Consider the following 24,950-nt stretch of genomic DNA (forward strand, 5'->3'; position numbering starts at 1 on the left):
AGGCGGAGCTGGACTCCCACGCGGCCCGAAGTACCTTCCTGCGGCAGGAGAAGCAGTTTTTTCGTTGGGGCAGCTCCCGGTTTCAGTGGGGCTGCCCTGAAGAGAAAAGCTGTGTGTGCTGTTCTGCAGGGGGCTTCGGGAGGCGGAGCTGGACTCCCACGCGGCCCGAAGTACCTTCCTGCGGCAGGAGAAGCAGTTTTTTCGTTGGGGCAGCTCCCGGTTTCAGTGGGGCTGCCCTGAAGAGAAAAGCTGTGTGTGCTGTTCTGCAGGGGGCTTCGGGAGGCGGAGCTGGACTTTATTCTTCTATACCCCCATAATCAAACAGTTTCTAGGCGGTTTACACAGAAGAGGGCTGGACAATCAGCGAAATACAATTAGTTGAAATACAGCAATTTTGCTAAAAAATTCAGTATAAAATTTTAGTTAACAGTAATGTCCTCATTTAGGTAATAAATTTATCAAACAACTTTGACTTGATTACTTTTTGAAATGCATCATAAGACAACACAACTCCACCAATACAATTACCCCACCGGGACTGCTGCTTACTTGCTTGAAATGCAAGAGTCCTGTCCAAAATGGTCTTATATCTGCAGCCAGTAATTTTTGGATAGGCAAATAAATTGGAATTCCTAGTTATCCTTGTTGGACTATGGGCTCCTTTTACGAAGGCACATTAGCAGTTTAATACGCGTAATAGCGTGCGCTAAACCGCCAGTCGCACTAGCTGCTACCACCTCCTCTTGAGCAGTTTTTCGGCTAGTGCGGGGGTTAGCGCGTGATGAAAAGTTGCGCGCGCTAACGCGGCTTCATAAAAGGAGCCCTATATAACACAAAATGGACTATATAACACAAAATGCTTGACCATCTTCAGCCTCCAGCCCAACTTCCTACCATTCAACCTTCCAGCAGGAAGGCTGCGCTCTCTCAACTTCCAACCTCTTATACGGAAGTAGAATCCTCCTCTAAATTCCATCCAGGAACTGGATTGGGGCGAGGAGGAGCTTACTTCCCACTACTTTGATTGGAGGAGCAAAGGAGCTCATCTTTAGAGTATGTGGTTTCCCTTCGTATTTATCCATAGGGATTTATTCTGCACCGGCGGATTCTGTCATGCAACTTCCTGTGGAGGATGATGCTAGTTTTTAGTTTCTAGACCCCACCTTCACCTTTTTCCCCAACCCCTGGGTTTTCCTATGTGACAGGACTTAGACCCTATCAAAATAATCCACTGCCTCTTTACCTAAAAGAATGTAATCAAGAAGGCAGTGATAAAGGAGTTTACAGCAGTAAGGGGGAGGGGCACTACTGCATGTAACCTATGACCTTTGCCAGTCATCTACAGAGCAGTACTAGTGGAGACATGAAATTTGTCCATCTTGTTTGAAATCCCCCCCCAAAAAAAACAAAACCCTGTTATCGTGGCAATTAAATATTGATCAGTGTGAAAGCCATATCAGATGTTAGCACAATGAAAACATAAGGGAATGGGAATCTGTATACCGCCTTTTTGTGGCTTTGGCATTCAAAGTGGTAGGCGCTGAAGGATTGAGTGACTTGCCCAGGGTCACAAGAAGCAGCATTGGGATTTGATCTCATAACCTCTGGGTACAGAGGCAGCAACTTTTCCAGAGAGCCACACAATAGAAAATACTCAAGATACTTGGATTTATGCACTCTCACTCCCATATCGTCATCTCTATCTTGAGAACACAATGGAACTGGATAGCTTTCTTTTGACTGAGATGTTGTCAAGCATGAATCCAATTTATAGATTGTCCTATCAAAAGTACTAGTGTATGTGTGATACTTACAAGACCATCCTGCTGCCTTAAAATAAGGATGATGCGGGAGTCTGACACCTAAAGATGTGATCATCCTGAGAGACTTAAAAGGTCCTTTCTACAACAACATATTGCACATTGATATTGTTTGATTCTATTTATAAAATAAAGGGCCAAGAATGCTCTTTTGTAAAATACTTTCAATATCAGATCAAGGGGCCTAGAACAAAAGTGTTGTGTAATCTCTGACATAGTTTTGAAAAGTTTGCAAGTCTATAAACTTGGGGGTACTGTAATACAACAACAAAAAAACCCCCACATTTTATCATATAAAGGATGGTGAAATGCATAGAACAGTCTCATTCTAGACTGGTAGGACACTAAAAATGGTAACTATATTGAGAAAAACGCTGGAGAAGAACAAAAGATCTTTAGGGATGCAAAAACAAAGTTTTTGATATGTAGTGCAGCATGGCATGAAGAATAGGGGGGGAGGGGAAAGGAATTTATGAGGATATCTCCTCCGTGAGATTGGTGGCATGGAAATTTGCTTCTATTTGAGATTCTGCCAGGTACCTGTGAGTTGGATTGACCATTTCAAGCAGCAGTTTGCCCCAGTATGGCTATTCTTATGTTATTATGTTTTTATTAAAGCTACCAAATTTCTACACAGATTTTTACCCTAGATCTAATTGGTTAAAGCAGGGAAGATGGGAGAAGTATCCTCACAAAGGAGTTTCACCTGACAGCATAATGTGCATTTCTAATCAAAGTGAACACAAGCAAAACACAGATGTTTTGGCAAACTAGATTTATGCTCTATATTCCTGTTATTTACATTTTTAATTCTTCAGAATTCATGCAAGGATATATTTGTTGGTACAAAGAGCAAGGACCTTGAAAATCTTATAATACAAGGATATCTCCTAGCAATATTAGTCAGACAAAACAATATGGGGCTTATAATAAAATAAATAAATAAATAAATAAAAAAGTCTAAAAAGTGGCCTAAATGGGTACTTGGACGATCAAAAAGCGTGGGGGGAGGAGGGGGGTGTGCGCCAAGGGCAGGAGGGCCTGGGATCTCTCTTGTCCGTATCTTAGTGGGTGTGGGGTGTAGGGGGTTTCGCTGGGGCAGGAGGGATTGGCTCCCTCCTGCTCCGATCATGTCGGGAGGGTTGCGATTTAGCCGGGGCAGAAGGGCTTGGGCTCCCTCCTGCCGTGATTGTTGCTGGGGGGGGGGTAGGGGGAGATTCTGTAATCGGTATTCTTTTTGACAGACACTGGTTACAGAATCCAGCTTTTAGGCAAAGGACTGGCTCCTCCTTCGCCTAAAAGCTCTTGTGTTGGGCGTTTGGGACTTAGGCTTTTTTTTTGTTGATTGTATATTGTAAGTGTAGACGTAGTGGTGGTCTGGACATTTAAACAGCTGAACGTAGAGGCAGGCCATTATTGGAAAAAAACCCTCCTTTTGGACGTTTTTTTTGAGAATGGACATTTTCCCTGCTTCTACTTTCAACGTTTAGGGCCTTGGGACAAAAGGGGACTTAGACTTTTTTTTTATTATGCCCCTCTAAGGCTTTATTAAATTCTCTGCACTATAAATAGTTCTCTACATTTTGTAAATTGAATCAGAAACATCATAATCATCAAATAAATTACATGATAATGTTTCAGTGCTTTATGATACAGAAAAATATATTTACCTGTATCGGTGTCTGCAACTCATGGATCCGAATTTACTAAATTTTCTCGACAGAGAATTGGAATCATTTTCTGGCATTCTGTGTTAAGAGATTATGCATGGGCATCACAGAAATGTTTTGGTTGTTTTTTTTCATACAACAGGTGTTTATTTGACTCTACAAATGCAGTAACTATAGACATATGAAATTTAGGAATTTCACAGAATAATTGACTGGTTCAGAGAAAAAAAATCATTTTGGGGGTCCACTCACTAAGGCGTGTTGAGATTTTGCACCTAACCTTAGGCATAAACACATACCATGTCAAAAGGCTGGTATAAGTGCCATTAGTTAAAGACATAACCCCTAGTATTCTATAACCTGCACACTTAACTTAAGTCATGCTCCTGACCTGCCCATGCTCTGCCCATGGCCACGCCCCCTAGAAGTTGCAAGTGACAAATTACACATGCAGCTTCTAGAATGGTGACTAAGGTCAGTTGCATGCACAGCTGCCAACTGGTGCCAATTAACACCAAAACCAATTTAAGCCAATAATTTGCTTTAACTTCAAATAACAGCCGATTATTTAACTAAGCTGCTTTAACTTCAAATAACAGCCGATTATTTAACTAAGCTGCAATTACAACTGAACCTATTCTATAAACTGGGCAGCCAATTTTCATACTAAGCATAAAGTTACCATCCAATTTTAGAGAAATAGGGGGATATGGTGCAAAACCTATATATTAACTGTTGGGGGCACTGTCTGCATTTCTGGGAGGAAAGGCATCCAATTAATGCAAAGAATAATTTCTACAGTATATTAATAACATGAAAGATAATACTGAACCTCTGGAAGCTAGTAACAACCTCCATGTTAACTGCAAAGCTCAGTACCCACCCATACTACACTCATTAATTTTGAATTTCCTTGTTAGACGACTAATGGAGCAATTAGCATGCACTAGTAACTGATGTTTAGATCTAACTGTTAACGTTGTGCACTGTAAAACAGTTTAATGAGGCTCCATTTATGGCTAAAAATAAAAATATTAGTCTTGGCCTAGACCAGGAGTGGGCAACTCTGGTCCTCAAGGGCCGGAATCCAGTCGGGTTTTCAGGATTTCCCCAATGAATATGCATGAGATCTATTTGCATACACTGCTTTCAATGCATATTCATTGGGGAAATCCTGAAAACCCGACTGGATTCCGGCCCTCGAGGACCGGAGTTGCCCAACCCTGGCCTAGACTGATCCATAAATAATTGCAAAGGATGAATATTTCAAACTGCCACAGTCATATAAGCAATATTCAGGAGACATCTAGTAAAAATTAAAGATATTATGCATATCCTGCAAAAAGATATGATGCACACAAAAAGTAGGAAGCAGCAAAGATGCCTTCCACTCCATCCACAGTCCTGCCTTCAAACACAGATTCATCAAAATACATTCTTGCATTTTATTTACTTCCAGGTGCTTGGGCAAATATAATTCTAGGTTAGATTACAGTCAAAACAGTGTAGGGCCCATGCGTTATCAACAGATTTTGAAAATGGGAAAAAGTTTATTTGACAGAGGAGAAAAAATATCAAGTCATTTTTATTTATAGTATTTATTTTATTTTTTTTACTAAAATGTACAACTCTCACCCCAAAAATTCTGAATACACTTCTCTCCTAGTTTTCGTTGTCTTTGCAAGGCTGGTCTATAAACTTCACCTTTTAGCCCATTTTAGTTCACTTTTTATATACTGTAATTTCTCTATTCCAGATCAGACGTGTAAGTGATTTGGAATGCTTGCTAGCGCTGAAGGCTTGAACAAAGTCTTCTCAATCCAGAAATAAACATGGAAGATTACAAGGCAGTGTAAGATATATTAGAGACAAAAAAGTGACCATTAAAATTAGAGGTTTTGGAAAGTGTATCACTGGTATTCAGCACCATGGTCTGGACAGCTCCTTGACAGATGACTAGATAAAAATGGAAAACATGCTACTAATTTACAAAAAGTGCAAATAAAATTATTTAAGATGCTAAATTTTAAGCTTAATTAATATTCTAAGGAGATTTCATACCCTTAAATTTCTGATCAGATGAAGGGAGAATAAATTGTATATAAACTAATCATGAGTCCATTAACTTATAACAGATTTTTCACGCATATGTCAGTATACTCATGTAAATGATTCTTATAAATTAAGTATACAATATCAGGCTCATTTTCAAAAAAGATAGATGCCCAGAAGAAAGCATAATCTGGCACCTGATATCTTACTAGTAAAAAGGTCTTACTAGTAAAAGCATTCTCGAAACTAACTTTACAGATGTCTTTATGCTTGTTTTGTCTCCAGTGCATCTAAATCTTAAGGGGATCTGTTAGAGGTGTGCAGGATTAGGACCTGGACATTCTGCAGGAATAATCAAACCTTTAAGGAAACAATCTTAGATGTATGGAGCTAGACTTGTTTTAAACACGCATAAGGGCCAAAAAGATCCCCAAACTGACAAGATGACCACTGGAGAGATTAAAGCATGACTCTACTCTTACTCCCCAGTGGTCACGACCCCCCCCCCCCCCACCACCACCCAAATATCTTTTTTAAAAAACAAACAAACCAGTACTGTCCAGCTTGTCCGAACAGCTTGCCATCAGCTGATCATGGCAGGGGAATCCCGATCAGCTGAGCCAGTTTTGTGGAGTCCAGCAGAGAAAACCTCAATTCCTCTCTCCCTCACTCACACCCACTAATCTCTCCCCCACAGCCCCCCACCACAGAGGATAAGGCCACTCTCCTACATTAAGTGAGTTACAAAAAGTATATGCCTAGAGTTTTAGCTGAAAATTTCACTGCTTTTGTACTGATACTTTATATTCACATATAGAAGCTTATAAAGCTACATAAGTCTATGTGCTTTCAAAATGAGCACCATAGTCACTTGCATCTTTAAGAAACAGCTTAAAATAGATGCCCACTTGGCTTTCCCACCTTAGATTGCCTAAATGAGCACCTATTTTAGGTCTCTATTATAAAGAATAGTTGCTAGGGTGTCTTTATAGAATACTAGTGCAAATATTGGAGAAAACTGCAGATATACTCATAATAATAAAGTGTGTGTATAATTTGGTACTTTTCCTGCTTTCTGCCTAAATCACTTAATAATACAAATGTTTTTGGCATTGCGTGGACTTGTACGCATGGAACAGTTTTATAAGAAATATTATACTGGGGTACACTTGCACACATGAGCAAAAAATACTTTATAAATTACTTGGATAGTGCCGCTGAATATCTGCTCTATTTCAGCCATATCCAAACATTTAAACATTCAGGGGCAAATTCTATAAACGGTGTCCTGATTCTAGGCATTCTACCACTTTCTAACAAGGAGGAGGGTCACCTACATTGTAGGTGTTTTCACAACTCTAGGGAGGTGCCTAGGGCCACCTAAGGTTGCCCACAGCTAGATGCAAGTGTGGTTTCGCCTGGAAGTGCCCTTGCCCAGAAGTGGCCTTAGGTGAGCTTAGTTGACCCTAGGTGCCTCCCTAGGGCCGTGATAGGCGCCTTAAATGTAGGCCAGCAAAATGCTAGTCTACATTTCAAACAGATGCAGCCGCTGAGCCGATCACAGCAAGGGAATCTCCCTTCCGCGATCAGTTTAGCAGCCATGGCAGGGGAGTAGCCTAAGAGATCTGGCCAATTGGAGTCTTAGTCCACTCCCAGTGCATCCCAGAATGCATTGGGAGAGAGGCCTAAAATTCTGGTCGGCCCAGGTACTTAAGGCCCTACCTATGGGAGGGGCCTTAAGCGCCTGGGCCAATCAGGGCCTTAGGCCCCTCTCCAGTGCATCCCATGATGCACCGGGAAGGGGAATGCCCATCAATCTATGGAGACGGGCCTGCCGGCTGAAGGGAGTAAGCATCCCTCTGGCTGGGCAATGAAAAAAGGTACTGGTGGGGTCCACGTGGGCTTGGGGGGAGGGGGACATGCCTGCAGGAGGGTTTCTGGCAGAAGGGACTTGGCATCCCTCCTGCCAGGGGATGTCTTGATGGAGTGGTGGCAGGAGGAATTGGACACTCCTCATGACGTGGACATTCAGGAATGGGGGGGCGGCTTTGGGATTTCCAGCAAGAGAGACTGGGCATCCCTCCTGCCAGGGGATGTCTTGGGGTGGGGGGAAGGGTTTCCTGCCACATCTGCTAAACTGTTCATGGCAGAGATATTCCTGTGCTGCGATCAGTTCAACACCAATGCGATTCTCTAACCAGCATGTGTGACATGGACCCCGGCTAGAAAATTGTGGTGGTTAGGCAGGCTTAGATGTTTGTCCGTGAGGACAGACGTGGTTCTATATAAGACATCTGTGTGAGATTCTCAAAATCCGCTTATGTGGCTTCTGAGACCAGGCCTCCTACACAGATTCCAGCCCTCAGTGCTTGTACCCAGACAGGGGTCCACACTGAATATCTGGTTTTAATTTAGCCAGCTAAATATTTGAACAAAATACTTTATAATTTAGCTTGGTGGAGTCACTTAAAGTCTTATCAACTCACCTGAAGAATGTATGATGCTCCACACAACACTTCCATAGATGTTTGCAAGCAGTTTTGCTAGGTGTTTCAAAAAAGAAAGATGTTTCATTGCACTGGAAGAGAAACAAAGCCCTCTACATTAAGTTTACTATAAAGAAAACTCAACCAAGCCATTACCAAACAATCCATGTAGCATTTTATCAACATTTTTGTAACAAAAGAAAAGAAATGCAAGATGATTGTTATCAGTCAATGGGCTTGTCTTCCCAGTTGGTGCACTTCTATGTTCGAGGTCATTATTCATTGCATATTAATGGCCAGACAATACCTATTCACACTAAAGTACATAATTTGGGCATTATGTACTTTACGGAGACTCATCTAATTTTTAACGCCTAGTTTAATTAGGTATGTTACTGCCCATTAACCATTAATGCAGCAGATAATGCAGAACAATTTGCATTCTCAACAGTTAATGCAGAGGCTTTACAGTTTCCACACTTTAACGTTGACAATTAATATTTGGTAATGGCACAAATGGTAAGAAATAAATTTATTTGTGCTTGTTTGTATATAGTTCAAGAAGATGGATTCTCATGTGAGTTTTGTTATTTCAGATAACGTATCCATTTCAGTGTCTCTCGACCCTGAAGAAGAATGTGAAATTTGAATTCATGTTGGAAAAGATGACTGGTTCTTCAATCTAGAAATAATCAACATTTAACAAAGCTAAGGGCTCCTTTTATTAAACGGTGGCAAGGTAAATGCTCCAACGCTCAGAGAATTCTTATGTACTTTGGAGCCTTTACCTCGCCAGCCCACAATAAAAATCTCTAGTGCCATTTAGTAAAACCCAGCATAAGTTTTTACTTTTACTATATTTAGAAGAAATAAGTGATTTATATAAAATGGATTGATGAAGAATTGGGCTAATTGAAACAGGAGTTATATACCCCGATAGCCATCTGAGGATCCATCAAAAAGTTATACAAAGATTATAAGAAATTCATTTTATTTGTGGACTGCTTTAATAGACATAAAATTTTGGATCAATATTTTCCAGTCCTTGGTGAGCCATTGATTGTTTTGCACAGTAAAAGGGGGCATTTTTTCAGCTTGGGTGGAGCTAAAAGTTAAATAGTTAGGATTTGTATTTAAACCACTAACTGGACACCTATCCAGGACAGCAAAAGAAAACCAGTCCTAATTTTTTTTGTAATAATAATTGTTTTGAATATTTTCAATATCAAATAACAATAGTAACAAACTATTTAAACCAACAGTGAATATTCAAATAAAACCCACCCCAAATCCCTCCCTCCCCTATTTAATCAACCTTCCTCAAAGAAAACAGGGCAACCAGTGAGTGCTTCATGTTAACCCTCAACCAAAATACTATCAGTCCTTCCCCCCCACCCTACCTTCAGATCTCATAGCATTAACTGTAAATGTGTTCATTCTCCAGGATCCGGATTGTAGCGCTATAGAACTGTTAAATAGTAGTAGTAATAATTTTCAACATCACGACTGCCATTATTTGGATCCACTGAGAGCAGTTCTCCAAGGTGGGGCCTGGTGCTTGTTTCCAGTGGATAGTGGGAGTGTATGGCACGGTGGTTAAAGCTACAGCCTCAGCACCCTGGGTTCAAACCCACACTGCTCCTTGTGATCCTAAGCAAGTCACTTAATCCCCCCATTGTTCCCAGGTACATTAGATAGATTGTAAGCCCACCTGGACAGACAGAGAAAAATGCTTGAGTACCTGAATAAATTAATGTAAACCATTCTGAGCTCCCTTGGAAGAATGGAATAGAAAAATAAATAAATAAATTCCCATTTTGCAGCTGATAAGGACAACTGCTTACGCCTCTTCTTCCATTTTTGGTCAAAGGCTACGCCAACACTTAATAAGCAGAACTTGGGACATGGATGAATGGAATATCCTAAGTCCACAAAATTATTTTTTGAAGCACATCACTCCATGTGGAAGAAGGTACTTCTCTCCACTCCACAAGGCCAACATAAGTCAGTAATGGTAACTGGATACAGTGTCTGCAGCTAAATAGAGGTCAGGTACCACCGAGAGACTACTTTATACACATTTTCCTTGATTAACACAAATAATGAAGCTTTGTGAACTTCTTTAGACATTGGCTTTCACATTCTTGTGCTAAGTTCCTCTCCTAAATATTTCTCAAGTTTCAAGTTTATTTCATACTTGATATACCACCTATTGACAATGCCATCTGAGCGGTTCACAATAAATCAAAGAAAAGAAAAAAAATTACAACAATATAAAATCAGTCCTAGATATAGTAAGTTTACTGAAAATCCTCTGTGTTCCAGCCAAAGTCAAGCTTTAAAGTGAGGCATCACTGGATTAGCTTTCCTGGAAAAAAAAAACCCAACAACAGATTTTAAGACGTCTGAAATTTGCAAGAGAATATTCTTTTTGAAGAAGCAGTGGAAGATTATTCCACAATTGAGGAGCTCCAGGCAAATTTGATGGATTGATGGGATGATAAGAAAATTTTGTTTTCAGTACTGAAGTACCCGTGATGGAGAGCAAAGCACAAGATACTGGTGAAGGAATAATAGAGTTTCAGTAAAATGAGTTATGAACCAACATCAATATTTTATAAGAAATTCTAGCTGAAACCGGTAGCCAGTGCTCTTGTTTTAATAGAGTAGAATGATCTTGACATAAAGCACCTAGTAGCAATTTAACAGCAGTGTTCTGAATTAGCACTTTTAAGATCTTTCAAATATCAGGATAAAAGTGAATTGCCGTAGTCTAAATTACTCATATCAAAGGAATATAAAGGCTTGCACATTGCATCTTGGGTCAAAAGAGAACAAATTGAATAAAATTGTTTTAGTTTGAAAAAAACATTTTTGAACAAGTAATGAAATGTGGGGCTGAAAATTAAAAGAACTACCAAACAGAATTCCAATTTCTTTTGAGAAGAAACAACTGAATTTCTTTTGAGAAGAAACAATTTCTATCTGGGTGCAACCCAAAATAAAGGGATCCAACATTATTGGGTGAAGAGTAGATCCAAATTGCAACACTTTTGATTTGGCTATATTCCGTTTCAACTTTGGTTAGTTAATCATTGTGCAATTTGATCTGATTTGTTGTTCAGTTCAATTATAGCTATAGAAGGAGAGATATCAATTACACTCAATATTTGGGTACCATCCACATATGCAAAGGAAGTTAATCCTACAGATTGGATCATCACCAGCATCACCAGCAGTAGGGAGATAAAGATATTAAAAAGCATAGGTGCAAATTTGGAGCACTGTGAGACTCTAGAAGAAGGAGTGAAAAACAAAAGACCATATAAGAGTGTGAGAAAAAATAGGATTGAAACCAGGGCAAAGCCACGTGTGTCAATCCTATTTTATGTAATTGAGCTAATAATAATTAATTATCAACCATATCAAATGAACTGGATAAATCCAGGGAGATAAGGATCACATCAAATGAACTGGATAAATCCAAGGAGATAAAGATCACCAACTTATCCAGATCAGTATGGGCTCTAATAAAAGTAGTGATGCCTGACAGTGTCAGATCATTTGAGTGGTTCCTATGAAATCCTTTCCAATAGGGATGAAGTATATTTGGAATCTTCAAGGTAATCTGAAACCTGATCAAAAATTATCTTTCAGTGTGTTTATACAATATAGAAAGACTAGATATTAAATAATTAGTTGGATCTTGAAAACCTTTCTTCAGATCTTTTAACTTGGGAATAATGGAAATGACTTTCCAAACATCTGGTATAACTCCTAGTTCTATTGATGTTGCTATCAAGTTATGAATAAATGGCAGAAATGTTGTAGGCAAAGGATTTTATTAGTACATATAGAATAGGATTGTGAGGAACAGAACTAAGTAGTTTCTGGACCCGCGTTAGAGTAGGAATAGGAAATGTAGATAAACAAGCCCCAGAGGGCCATTAGGCTCTATAGGAGAAATTACAGTACTGGAACAATAGTTGAAGAAAAAGATAACAACTGAATGTCCTGCTGTTTGTAAAGTGGTGTGAATGTCTAATATTTTTTGTTCAACAGAATTAGCTAAATCTTGATCAGTAGGAATAGGGGAGTTTTCCTGAAGTGAGGAGGAAGGACCACACCTACTTTCCAACTTTATTCAGGAAAACAAAACATTTTCAGCCTTTTCTGAAAAGATAAATAACTCCCTTCCTGCTTTACTTCAAAAGGGATTACATGCTACAGTGAATGGTCACCACTGAAAACATCTAGGAGCAGAATTATACCCTATCCACCTGTTTAAAAAGGTGAGAACTGAAAGAAGTTCCTTCTGATTCCAGTGAAGAAAACAGTATGGTTCATACTACTAGAGCTTAGTCCTGCGAATTTTCAGAGAAGTGTCACCAACCCCTCTCCTCTCCCAACATAAGAACATAATAATTGTCATACTGGGACAGATCAAAGGTCCATCAAGCACAGTATCCTGTTTCCAACAGTGGTCAACCCAGGTCCCAACAGAGTCTCATAAATTGAATCCTCATTTTAACTAATGCCCAATGCAGCAAAAAAGTAACAGACTGTCTATGATGACTAGGGGCTCCTTTTACAAAGATGCGTTAGGGTCTTAACACACGGAATAGCGCGCACTAAAATGCCACGCGCGCTAGCCACTACCGCCTCCTGTTAAACAGGTGGTAATTTTTCAGCTAGCACACGCTAATCTTGTGCTTGCGCTAAAAACGCTTGCGCACCTTAGTAAAAGGAGCCCTAGGATATCCAAACACTATCTAAATTCTGAACAAACTGCAGTCTATGAGAATCTCAGCGAGGTCCACACAGAGATCATGGCAGTAATCCATCTAAAACAGCTGCTTTAGAAACATTGCCACCCCTACCTCCACTCCCTCTACTAGCTGGAAATTATGTGGTTAAAAACTCCCAGAAAGAACTCCTACATCTTTTGCCATTAAAGATGGTAAAATATACATTGCCGAACAGGAGGTCAAACAAGCTCTTCCCAGTTTTAACAATTTCTGTCTTCTGTTGGTTTTAAACCAGTTTATTCTCACAATGCCAGATATCCATTCTACCCAGGCTCACAGAGCTGGGAAACTAAATACAGTTCAAATGGGTTTGATAGTACAACAATATCCCTATTATTCACAAATGAGATAAAACCTAAGACGGGGTGGGCAACCATGGACCTCAAATTCACAACCAAGTTGGGTTTTCAAGATATTCACAATGAATATATATGAGATCTATTTGCATACAAAGGAAACTGTACATGAAAATCAATCTCATATATATTTATTGTGGAAAACTTACCTGGCCTTTGAGCAGCATGGTTGCTCACCTCTGCCCTATGACCTAGGGCTCCTTTTACGAAGCTGCGTTAGCGGCTTTATCGCACCGCAATGTTTTATTAAGTGCTGTTTATTTGTACATTGCTTGATAATATGCTGCATTTGATGTTGGCTTTTAAAATGAATAAAGATATGGGAAAAAAAAGGATACCAGACAGGGTTTGCTTAAAAAGTGCCTCTCTACTAATCTGCTTTACAAGGGAGTACGACAGGCAAGAACTGAAAATGCAGCTATTATATTATTTAGAAAAAACTAGCCTCTCTTGAAAGCTGTACTTCCACCAGCAGGAGCATGATTTCTAATACATAACCGATTTCCCAATTCTAGTCTGGTCGGATATGAACCGACTCTACAATAAATACAGCCATGCTTCCAGTGACCTAAATAATTGCCCCACCTACATATTATCAAACGCCTCCACCACATTCAAAACCAACTTCATGCTATGGATTCAAACCACATTGACAGAAGGCCAATTCCCACAGGACCTAGGAGAGATCTTAATCACTCCAATCATAAAGGATCACAAAGGCCCAATAGATAGCCCCTCCAACTACAGACCTATCGCTTCAATACCATTGTACGTTAAAATAATAGAAGGCCTAGTGGCACAATACCTCACCGAATATCTGGAAAAACATAACCTACTCCACCCCTCACAATCAGGATTCCGAACTAACCATAGTACAGAAACACTACTTGTCACATTACTAGATACAGCCCGACAACACATCAGTAAAGGAAAAAAAATGATATTAATACAATTAGACCTCTCCGCAGCATTTGACCTAGTTGACCACATCTTATTACTACAAATTCTCGACGCCATAGGAATCTCAGGCAAGGTCTACAAATGGTTTCAGGGGTTCCTCAAATCTAGAACCTACAGGGTAAAATACAATGATATCAAATCAGAACCATGGACAAATCCCTGCGGAGTTCCACAAGGATCACCTCTCTCACCTACGCTCTTCAACCTCTTTATCTCCTCCCTAGGAGCCACTTTAGATACCCTAGATGTCACATCTTTCAGCTATGCTGATGACATCACCATAATCCTCCCATTCGACCCATCAGAGACCACCACCACAACAAAGCTAGAAACAACCTTAGACACAGTAGAAAAATGGATGATGGATCACAAACTAAAACTAAATTCTGAAAAAACAAAATTCCTTTTGCTCGAAAAAGCCCAAACTCCTACCATCACTGAACTGAAAATCAAAAATACCAAATACCCAATACAACCCGAACTAAAACTCCTAGGAGTTACGATAGACAGATGTTGCACAATGCAGCCCCAGATCAACAAAACAACCCAGAAAGCTTTTCTAACCATGAGAAATCTCCGTAAAATCAGAAAATTCTTTGACCAAGCACAATTTAGACTAATCGTCCAATCCCTAGTCTTAGGTCTGCTGGATTATTGCAACTCCCTATATCTTCCTTGTCCAGCCACTATAATAAAACAACTCCAGACCATACAAAACACCGCCCTCAGATTGATCTACTCACTCAAAAAATATGATCACATAACTGCCTTCTTAGACTCTCACTGGCTACCCATACAAGCACGAATCCAATTCAAATTCTACTGCCTGATATTCAAAGCATTACACGGCTCTTCCCCCTCCTATCTAAATAACCGCTTAAACCAAATCTCCACCTCAAGACACAGAAGAACCTCAAACCCTTTCGCCTTCCCCCCACTCAAAGGCACACAACGCAAGAAAATGTTTGACAACCTTCTAGCAACACAAGCAGCAAAAATCAACCATTCCATCTCCAATCTTATGACAATATCAGACAACTTCAAAACATTCAGAAAGAAATCAAAACCCTGCTTTTCAAAAAATTCATCCAAATATCTTAACCCCTCCTCTTTTACCTTCAGAAGATTCACCTACCTTCAGATAACCTTCCCCCAAATTACCCACCTTAACACCTTCCAATTAAACAAATACCATAAATAGATTATAACCTACCCTCTCTAACTGAATTCCATATGTATTTTTCATATAGTTCTTCACTGTCAGTTTAATTTCCATCCTATAAATTCACATAGAATTTTTCTTTTTTCAACCATCTTTATTTTCTCTTCTTTATTAATTTCCAGGTACTTTAGTTAGATTGTGAGCCTTCGGGACAGTAAGGGAATTTTTTTTTTTTTTTTAAGTACCTTCTTACTTCTCATTTATAATCTTAATGTATATTTTCTTCAAACCGCTTAGAACCTAACGGATGTAGCGGTATATAAGAAATAAATTACATTACATTACATTACATTACATAACCTACTACTGGTGAAATGAAGGAGAATTGCTAGGAAAGATCAAGAAGATGGAAGTAAGGGCTTGAGATAGTAAAGAGCCATCACGGGTAAATGTAATCTTGGTGTTTACCCTCACACATTTTGAGGTTCAATGTCTAGATCAGTGGTCTCAAACTATGGGCCTATGGGCCGCATGCGTTCCGCCAAGTACTATTTTGAAGACCTCGGTATGTTACCATTGTTCTGGAACATTGCCCGCCTCACTGCTGTAACCTCACGCAAGCGCTTTCCTGAGTCTGTACGTGATTGTGAGGTGGAGTGGAGAGGACAATCGTGTACAGACGCAGGAAAGCGCTTGCGTGAGGTTACAGCAGTGAGGCGGGCAACATTCTAGAACGTAAGGTAACCATTGGAGGCAGTGTAACTTGGGCATGTGTACGTAATCTCGTGAACTCTTGCAAAATTCATTACCTTTCCTGGCGGTGACTGCTTGATGTAAGATGGCAGTTGTGTCCAATGCTGGAGGAGGTGAGAGCTGAAGGTGGTTGTGGACGTGACCACCGGACACTTAAGGCACAGGTTTTCCAGGCACAAGTCGGGTATTGATTCTCCCCTCTACAAAAAGTGTAGAGGACTACACCAAAATCTTGTCTCTTGCAGTTGATACTTTAGAATCTAAATCACAATTTTGCATGAGGTAAAATTCTTTATACTCTTAATTGCTTCTGATAATTTCAGCTATACATAGCTGAAAGCAGTGCAACATGCAGGAAGTGAAAAACTATACCGGAACCTATCAGGCTATATGCTGGAAGTGAAAACGGGAAACTGATAGGGTTAACGGTCAGTCTAGAAGAGGTATACAGGCAGATAGGCTTAAAATCGATAAATCCCCAGGCCCGGATGGCATCCATCCGAGGGTCATCAAGGAACTGAAAGGGACCATAGCTGAACTGCTTCAACTAATAGCCAATCTGTCGATCAAATTGGGAAAGATTCCAGAGGGCTGGAAGGTGGCGAATGTTACGCCGATCTTCAAAAAAGGTTCATGGGGAGACCCGGGAAACTACAGACCGGTAAGTCTGACCTTGGTACCGGGAAAGATGATAGAGGCACTGATAAAGGACCACATCATTCATCAACTTGATGGACATGGTCTGATGAGGACCAGCCAGCATGGTTTCAGCAAAGGCAGATCTTGTTTGACAAACTTGCTACACTTCTTCGAGGGAGTAAACAGGGAGATAGACAAGGGCAACCCGGTCAACATTGTATACCTGGACTTTCAGAAGGCGTTCGACAAGGTTCCACATGAACAACTACTTCGTAAAATTGCGAGCCATGGAATCGAGGGTGAAATACTCACATGGATTACAAACTGGCTGGAGCATAGAAATCAGAGAGTGGAGGTAAATGGATAATACTCGGACTGGAAGAGTGTCACTAGTGGGGTGCTGCAGGGCTCGGTGCTTGGACCCGTGCTCTTCAACATCTTCATAAATGATCTAGACATAGGTACAACAAGCGATTAACTTTGCGGACGATACGAAGCTGTTCAGATTAGTGAAGATGCAGGGGGATTGCGAAGATTTGCAACATGACATAATCAGGCTCGAGGAATGCGCATTGACATGGCAGATGAGGTTCAATGTGGATAAATGCAAAGTGATGCATGTCGGTAACAAAAATCTCATGCACAAATACAGGATGTCCGGGGAGGTACTTGGAGAGACCTCCCAGGAAAGGGACTTGGGAGTTCTGATCGACAAGTCAATGAAGCCGTCCACGCAATGTGCAGTGGCGGCAAAAAGGGTGAACAGAATGCTAGGAATGATAAAGAAGGGGATCACGAACAGATCGGAGAAGGTTATCATGCTGCTGTACCGGGCCATGGTGCGTCCTCACCTGGAGTACTGCGTCCCGCACTGGTAGCCGTACATGAAGAAGGACATGGTATTACTCGAAAGGATCCAGAGAAGAGCAACTAAGATAGTTAAGGGGTTGGAGGAGCTGACGTACAGTGAAAGATTAGAGAAACTCGGCCTCTTCTCCCTTGAATAGAGGAGATTGAGAAGGGACATGATCGAAACATTCAAGGTACTGAAGGGAATAGACTTAGTAGATAAGGACAGGTTGTTCACCCTCTCCAAGGTAGGAAGAACGAGAGGGCACTCTCTAAAGCTGAAAGGGGATAGATTCCGTATGAACGTAAGGAAGTTCTTCTTCACCCAGAGAGTGGTAGAAAACTGGAACGCTCTTCCAGAGTCTGTCATAGGAGAAAATACCCTCCAAGTTATTCAAGACTATGTTAGACAAGTTCCTGGTGAGCAAGAGCATGCGCTGGTAGGGCTAGTCTCGGTTGAAGCGCTGGTCTTTGACTAGAGGGCCGCCGCGTGAGCGGACTGCAGGGCATGATGGACCACTGATCTGACCCAGCAGCGGAAATTCTTATGTTCTTATCTAAACTTCACTTTCTGCATGTTGCACTGTTTTCAGCTGTGTATAGCTGAAATTATCAGAAGCAATTAAGGAAAGATTTATAAACTATAACGAGTTTTACCTCAAGCAAAGTTGTTATTTCTTTAATAAGACATTAACTATTTTTTTCTGTGGACCTCCTGCAAATCCAAAATGTGGCCCTTCAAAGGTCGTTTGAGACTGCTGGTCTAGATGTAACAACTTCGTGGGAATATAGTTTTACTTAACATCAAGATAAAAAGTTGCCACTTTTCAAGACTATATTCCTTCCAAAGTGGCCAGTATAAATGAACTCAATTTCAGTTTCAGTCCTTACAGCCACAGTAAGCTGCATAAGCAACTGCTCTCAGTGAGTCTATTAGTGTGAAGCAAAGAATGTACTTAAAACCTTATCATACTTTGCGGCTGGTTCACACGCATTTTTATTTTTTCTTCTTTTAGGAAGTCCCTCAAACACCAAAGAACTTCTCCTAGTCTAAACCTTTTGAGTCTCAAATGTTTGACAGAACCTTCTCTGCATAATTACACTTGTAAGTTATAATTGAGAAACATTTGCTGCTGTACACTATTGCTATGGCCACTAAGATGCTTGACATCCACTCTAGCTTTCAAACAGTTCCCTTTCCAAGTCCTATTACAGGTACCTGCACATTGTCTATTGTATTTTGCAAAAGGTAATCCTCAAGATTCAATACTTTCTTTTTAACATACAGTACATTCCAAGCATAGCTTATACACAGAAGAACACAAACAAAAAGCCAGAGCACTTGAACTATGAGAGGGAAAACAAGCACTATTTGTCTCAAAAGAAACTGTTCAGGTTAAGTGCAAGGAATGCTTACAAAAATTTAAATCTGTGTTCATAAAGTTACTTTCTCCAAAATGTTTTCATCCCAGCCTATGTCTACAATAATTGAAAAAAAGTAGGGAAAACCAAACTAAGCCTAAAGTACTACGAAAACTTGTACCTTACTTTGAAATAATGCAATCTTCTGTTCTTTTCTGTTTATGAAGAGTACATAGGAGGCATCCATTACAAATTTCAAGTTTATAAAAAATTTTGATATACTGCCTAATCAGGCTTCAAGGCATAGTTAAAAAAATCAGGCTTCAATACATAGTTAAAATAAAAGGGGAAACATAGAAATGAATATTAAATCAAAACATACAACAGATAAACATGAAACACATAATAGAAACAATGACCGACTGGTACAAAAGGAGAAGGGGAGGAACTACAATATTTGGATAGAAAAGAACAAATGGGGGGGGAAAAAAACAGGGTAGGGAAGACAAAGAAACCGGCTTAAGAGAAAATCTAAAAATATATGTACAACATCCTTAAATGGATGAGCAAATATTGTGCTAGCTGGTGATTACCATCATAGCATAGAAACATAGAAACAGATATACAGTATGATGGCAGACAAAGACCAAATGGTCCAGCCAGTCTACCCATCCACAACCCCACTATCTCCTCCTCTCTCTAAGAGATCCCACGTGCCTGTCCCACGCGTCCAGGAAGCAAATATCATCCCTGTAAAGGGGGCTTTGCATAACAGAATGCACTAGAAGGAAACAATTTCAGAGAATATTCACTATGAAAAAGGGAACTGACTGTGGTAGGGTAGGCATATGTGCAAGTCATGCTATACTTTTTTAAACCTGATGAAAATGATACACAGGAGAGGAAAGTCTTAACATGCCAGGCTCAAAGGAAAGAAATGGGATATGAACTTGGGTAGATAGGAGCATAGGTGTTGGAATGTGGGGGACCACAGGGGCCGTGGCCTCCCCCCAAATTTTCTGGCGTTAGGGAGGAGCAAACAGGGCAGCTGCTCTATCTCCCGCCGTAGCCAGCAAGTGACTTCACCCAAGTTCTGGGGCTCTAATACTCTGCTTGCCGGCTTCCTGACTCTTCTCCTCTGAAACCAGAAGTTACATCTTGAGGGGGAGGGAGGTGAAGCGAAGCCATCAAGCACAGTGTTAGAGCCCCGGAGCATGCTGGCTACAGCAGGATATAGGGCAGGGAGGAAGAGAAGCGTACAACTCGAAGCTCCTGCTTGCTTCGGGCCTTCCTCGCTGCCGGGTCCTACCTTCGCAGAATAAAAGTAAGTGGGACCCGGCAGCAAGGAAGGCCCGAAGCAAGCAGGAGCAGCAGCGGGTAGTGAATGCTGCACTGCTGAAGGCTTGGGGGGGAGGGAGAGAAATGCTGCTGCTACTGTACCCAATTGGGGAAAGAGAGGGCAAGAAGGAGAAGGAAAACCAGGGAGAGGAGAGGTACGAGATATGCCAAGTCCATGGGGGGGGGGGGGGAGAGAAATGCTGCTGCTGCACTCAATTTGGGAGAGAGATGGAAAGAGGGAGAAGGAAGACCATGGAAGGAAGAGGAGAGGAATGAGAGATGCCAAGTCCATGGGACGGAAGGAAAGGAAAGGAGATACCAGACCATGGAGGGGGAGGGGGAGATGCCAGAGCATGAGGGAGGGGGTAGAGACAGAAAAATGGAGAGGGGTGAAGCTGAAATCAATCATGCACAAAGGAGAGAAGGGGCACAGGATATATATACAGTTTATTGAAGGGACATAGAAAGAGGGAAGATGCCATATGGAAGAGAGAAAGGGTTGACAGTGGATGGAAGGGGCAGAGAGAGGGTGGAGGGATAGAGAGAGAGGGCAGAGGCTGGGTGGAAGGGGCAAAGAGAGAGGACAGATGTTGTATGGAAGGGAGAGAGGACAAACGCTGCACAGCAAGAAGAGAGCGAAGAGAAGATGATTAAAACAGAAATGACAAAAGATAGAAATAATTTTTTTTGTTGCTTTTTGTAGAATCAAGTAGTATTGCAACTGTATTGATAAAAGTTTATAAATAGTAAATGGAAATAAGGGAATTTTTAGGACTAAACCCTTTTCCTCAGGACAGGATACCATAACAGCAGTATACTGTACTGTTCTGAAGAAAGATTTGGCCTCTGAAAACTAATTGAAAATGGATTAGTCCAATAAAATAGTATTTTCTTATTTCTCATTACAGGTGTTTTGTTTTATTTCTATTTGTTAATTTGTAAAGTGGTGATTGTTTTATATCGGTTCTTTCAAATTTACTACTACTACTATTTACATTTGCTGTGTTCATATTTTGCACAGTACAGTGGTACCTCGGTTTACGAGTGCACCGGTTTGCGAGTGTTTTGCAAGACGAGCAAAACATTTGCAAAATCGGTGCCTCAGAAACCGAGCATGGCTCGATTTACGAGCATCCCCTCCCCCCCCCCGCAATCCGGCAACCCCCCCTGCGATCCGGCACCCCCCCTGCCTCGAACCGGCATCCCCCCGCCTCGATCCGACCCACCTCCTGGCACGATTGGGCACCCCCCCCCCCGCCAAGATCCGACCCCCCCCAGACACGATTGGGCACCCCCCGCCGCTTCTTACCCTCATCTGGGCTCTTGAAGATCTGCCTACTCGTCTGCTGGGCCTTGAGCATCTGAGCATGCTCAAGGCCTGCGAGTTCACGTTCTGAACTCGCAGGCCTTGAGAATGCTCAAATGTTCAAGGCCCAGCAGACGAGTAGGCCGATCTTCAAGAGCCCAGATGAGGGTAAGAAGCGGCGGGGGGGTGCCCAATTGTGTCGGGGGATGTCAGATCGTGTCGCGGGGGTGCCCAATCGTGGCGGGGGGGGGGGTCGGATCATGGCGGGGGGGGGTGCCGGTTCGAGGCAGGGGGGGTGCCGGATCGCAGGGGGGGGTGCCTGATCGCAAGGGTGGGCCTTCGAGGGGAGCAATGCCGGTTCTCGGGGGGGGGGGAGCCTTGCAGGGAGAGGAAATACCTACAGAAGAGCTACAACTGCAAAAAACGAGTGAGCCAAAAATAGAAATACAGTATTCCTATGGGGGTAATTATAAAAAAGGAGCCCAATAGCTGAAATAATTTAAACCTGTCTGGGGTTATCTGGGCATTTTCAGTAGCACTTAAGCAGGTCATGCCACTGAAAATGCCTGGTTAGCACTCAAGCCGAAATTGGTAATTTTGGGGTTGTTCCAGGTGTACAGTCAGCACTAGTGAGTTAAGTGCTAATATTTGGAACATAACTGGTTAACGTAACTACATAAACAGCACCATATAAAACGTAGTCCTATTTTATGTGGTGCCTCAGAGTTAAGTGCCGAATCTGCACTTATCTGGCTATGTTTTAGCCAGTTCTCTATATCTGAAAATTCAGAGCCAGAGCCTGGACATAGCCTAGAACTGAATTTCCAGGTGTAACACCAGCAGTGGTCAGCAAAACACTACTCGCTGCTGGCTGAACATCAAATCCACCGATGAAAACAAAGACTGTGGATACAGATGTTCTGGAGATAATTTAGTAAACACTGACATATAAAACCATGAAAATTCAATTTTAAAAGTACAATGATAAAAAATACTGTGATAAAAATCCAACCGGACCCTTTTTTTTTTTTTTTACACGGTCCATGTTTCGGTGAACACACCTTCCTCAGGGGTCCTAAAAGGAAGAGTTGTTGGAAAAATAATGGAAGTGTTGCTGAAAGAAAGGATAGTGTACTTCCTTGAATCTAATGGGTTACAGGATCCAAGGCAACATGGCTTTACAAAAGGTAAATCGTGCCAAATGACCCTGATTGAATTTTTTGATTTGGTGACCAGAGAGCTGGATCGAGGACATATGCTAGATATAATTTACTTAGATTTCAGCAAAGCCTTTGAAACAGTTCCTTATAGGAAGCTGTTGAACAAACTTGAAGGGCTGAAGTTAGGACCCAAAGTGGTGAACTGGGTTAGAAACTGGCTGTCGGACAGACACCAGAGGGTGGTGGTTAATGGAAGTCGCTCGGAGGAAGGAAAGGTGAGTAGTGGAGTCCCTCAGGGTTTGGTGCTGGGGCCAATCCTGTTCAATATGTTTGTGAGTGATATTGCTGAAGGGTTAGAAGGAAAATTGTGTCTTTTTGCAGATGATACCAAGATTTGTAACAGAATAGACACCAAAGAAGGAGTGTTAAATATGAAAAAGAGTCTGCAAAAGTTAGAGGAATGGTCTAATGCCTGGCAACTAAAATTCAATGCAAAGAAATGCATAATAATGCATTTGGGGATTAAAAATTGGAAGGAACCGTATATGCTAGGAGGAGAGAAGCTGATATGCACAGACGGGGAGAGGGACCTTGGGGTGATAGTGTCCGAAGATCTAAAAGCGAAAAAACAGTGTGACAAGGCAGTGGCTGCTGCCAGAAGGATGCTGGGCTGTATAAAGAGAGGCGTAGCCAGTAGAAGGAAGAAGGTGTTGATGTCCCTGTACAGGTCATTGGTAAGGCCTCACTTGGAGTATTGTGTTCAGTTTTGGAGACCGTATCTGGCGAAGGACATAAGAAGACTTGAAGCGATCCAGAGGAGGGCGACGAAAATGATAGGAGGCATGCACCAGAAGACGTATGAGGAGAGACTGGAAGCCCTGAATATGTATACCCTAGAGGAAAGGAGAGACAGGGGAGATATGATTCAGACGTTCAAATACTTGAAGGGTATTAACGTAGAACATAATCTTTTCCAGAGAAAGGAAAATGGTAAAACCAGAGGATATAATTTGAGGTTGAGGGGTGGTAGATTCAAAGACAATGTTAGGAAATTCTACTTTACGGAGAGGGTGGTGGATGCCTGGAATGAGCTCCCGAGAGAGGTGGTGGAGAGTAAAACTGTGACTGAGTTCAAAAAAGCGTGGGACGAACACAGAGGATCTAGAATCAGAAAATAATATTAAAAATTGAACTAAGGCCAATACTGGGCAGACTTGCACGGTCTGTGTCTGTATATGGCCATTTGGTGGAGGATGGACTGGAGAGGGCTTCAATGGCTGGGAGGGTGTAGATGGGCTGGAGTAGATTTTAACGGAGATTTTGGCAGTAGGAACCCAAGTACAGTACCGGGTAGAGCTTTGGATTCTTGCCCAGAAATAGCAAAGAAGAAAAAATAAAAAAATTTAAATTGAATCAGGTTGGGCAGACTGGATGGACCATTTGAGTCTTTATCTGCCGTCATCTACTATGTTATTATGTTATAAAAAGATAGAAAGATAAGAAGTGACTGTGATGACAATCTGGAGCATGCATATTAGTGTCTATACTCGACTGCAAGATAAAACAAGTGAGCCAAGTGTGATCATGCTATATACAGAGGCTTGAAACATCGACAAGAGACATGAGAGGAAAAAATGTGCCAAAAAAGGCCGAGAAAAAAAAGTGCCATGGTGTGTATTAGAGTATAAGCTTCAGCACTGAAATCTATAAAGTGCCTAAGAGAAGCCATAAGAATGAAAAGTTAATAGAATGAAGAAACCATAGTGCGTGTCTGATTTTGAAAATATGGAGATATGTGACACAATGTAATGACAAGAAGACATTATACATACCAATGGTTTGCAAACTCACATATAAAGAATTGGACTGAAAACAGTCTATTGTCTTTAAACTATATAAAAAAGACATCGTATTCAAACATGAAGAAACCATAATAGGACATGAACACGTGGAGGGGCATAATAAAAAAATAACGTCTAAGTCCCCTTTTGGCCTAAGGCCTTAAACGTTGAAAGTAGAAGCAGGGAAAATGTTCATAATCAAAAAAAACGTCCAAAAGGAGGTATTTTTATAATGGCCTGCCTCTACGTTCAGCTGTTTAAACGCCCAGACCACCACTACGTCTAAACTTATACACTATAATCAACCAAAAAAAAGCCTAAGCCCCAAACGTCCAAAACAAGAGCTTTTAGGCAAATGAGGAGCCAGTTAACCATTTAACGTATTAAT

The 24,950-nt window shown here is 41.3% G+C and overlaps 1 protein-coding gene across 3 annotated transcripts in view; it reads right to left on the reverse strand.

Moving 5' to 3' along the window:
- EPB41L4A (erythrocyte membrane protein band 4.1 like 4A) overlaps window positions 1-24,950 on the reverse strand; it is a 536,698-nt gene that overhangs the window by 198,293 nt on the left and 313,455 nt on the right. For all 3 annotated transcript variants that reach the window (XM_033929128.1, XM_033929127.1, XM_033929129.1), the window contains 2 exons: window positions 8,029-8,120; window positions 3,491-3,568 (listed from right to left, as the gene is read on the reverse strand). In XM_033929128.1, the coding sequence (XP_033785019.1) occupies window positions 3,491-3,568; window positions 8,029-8,120 (170 nt within the window). The remainder of the gene's footprint in view (window positions 1-3,490; window positions 3,569-8,028; window positions 8,121-24,950) is intronic.

Source organism: Geotrypetes seraphini, chromosome 1, assembly GCF_902459505.1.
Source record: "Geotrypetes seraphini chromosome 1, aGeoSer1.1, whole genome shotgun sequence".
NCBI classification, from domain to species: Eukaryota; Metazoa; Chordata; class Amphibia; order Gymnophiona; family Dermophiidae; genus Geotrypetes; species Geotrypetes seraphini.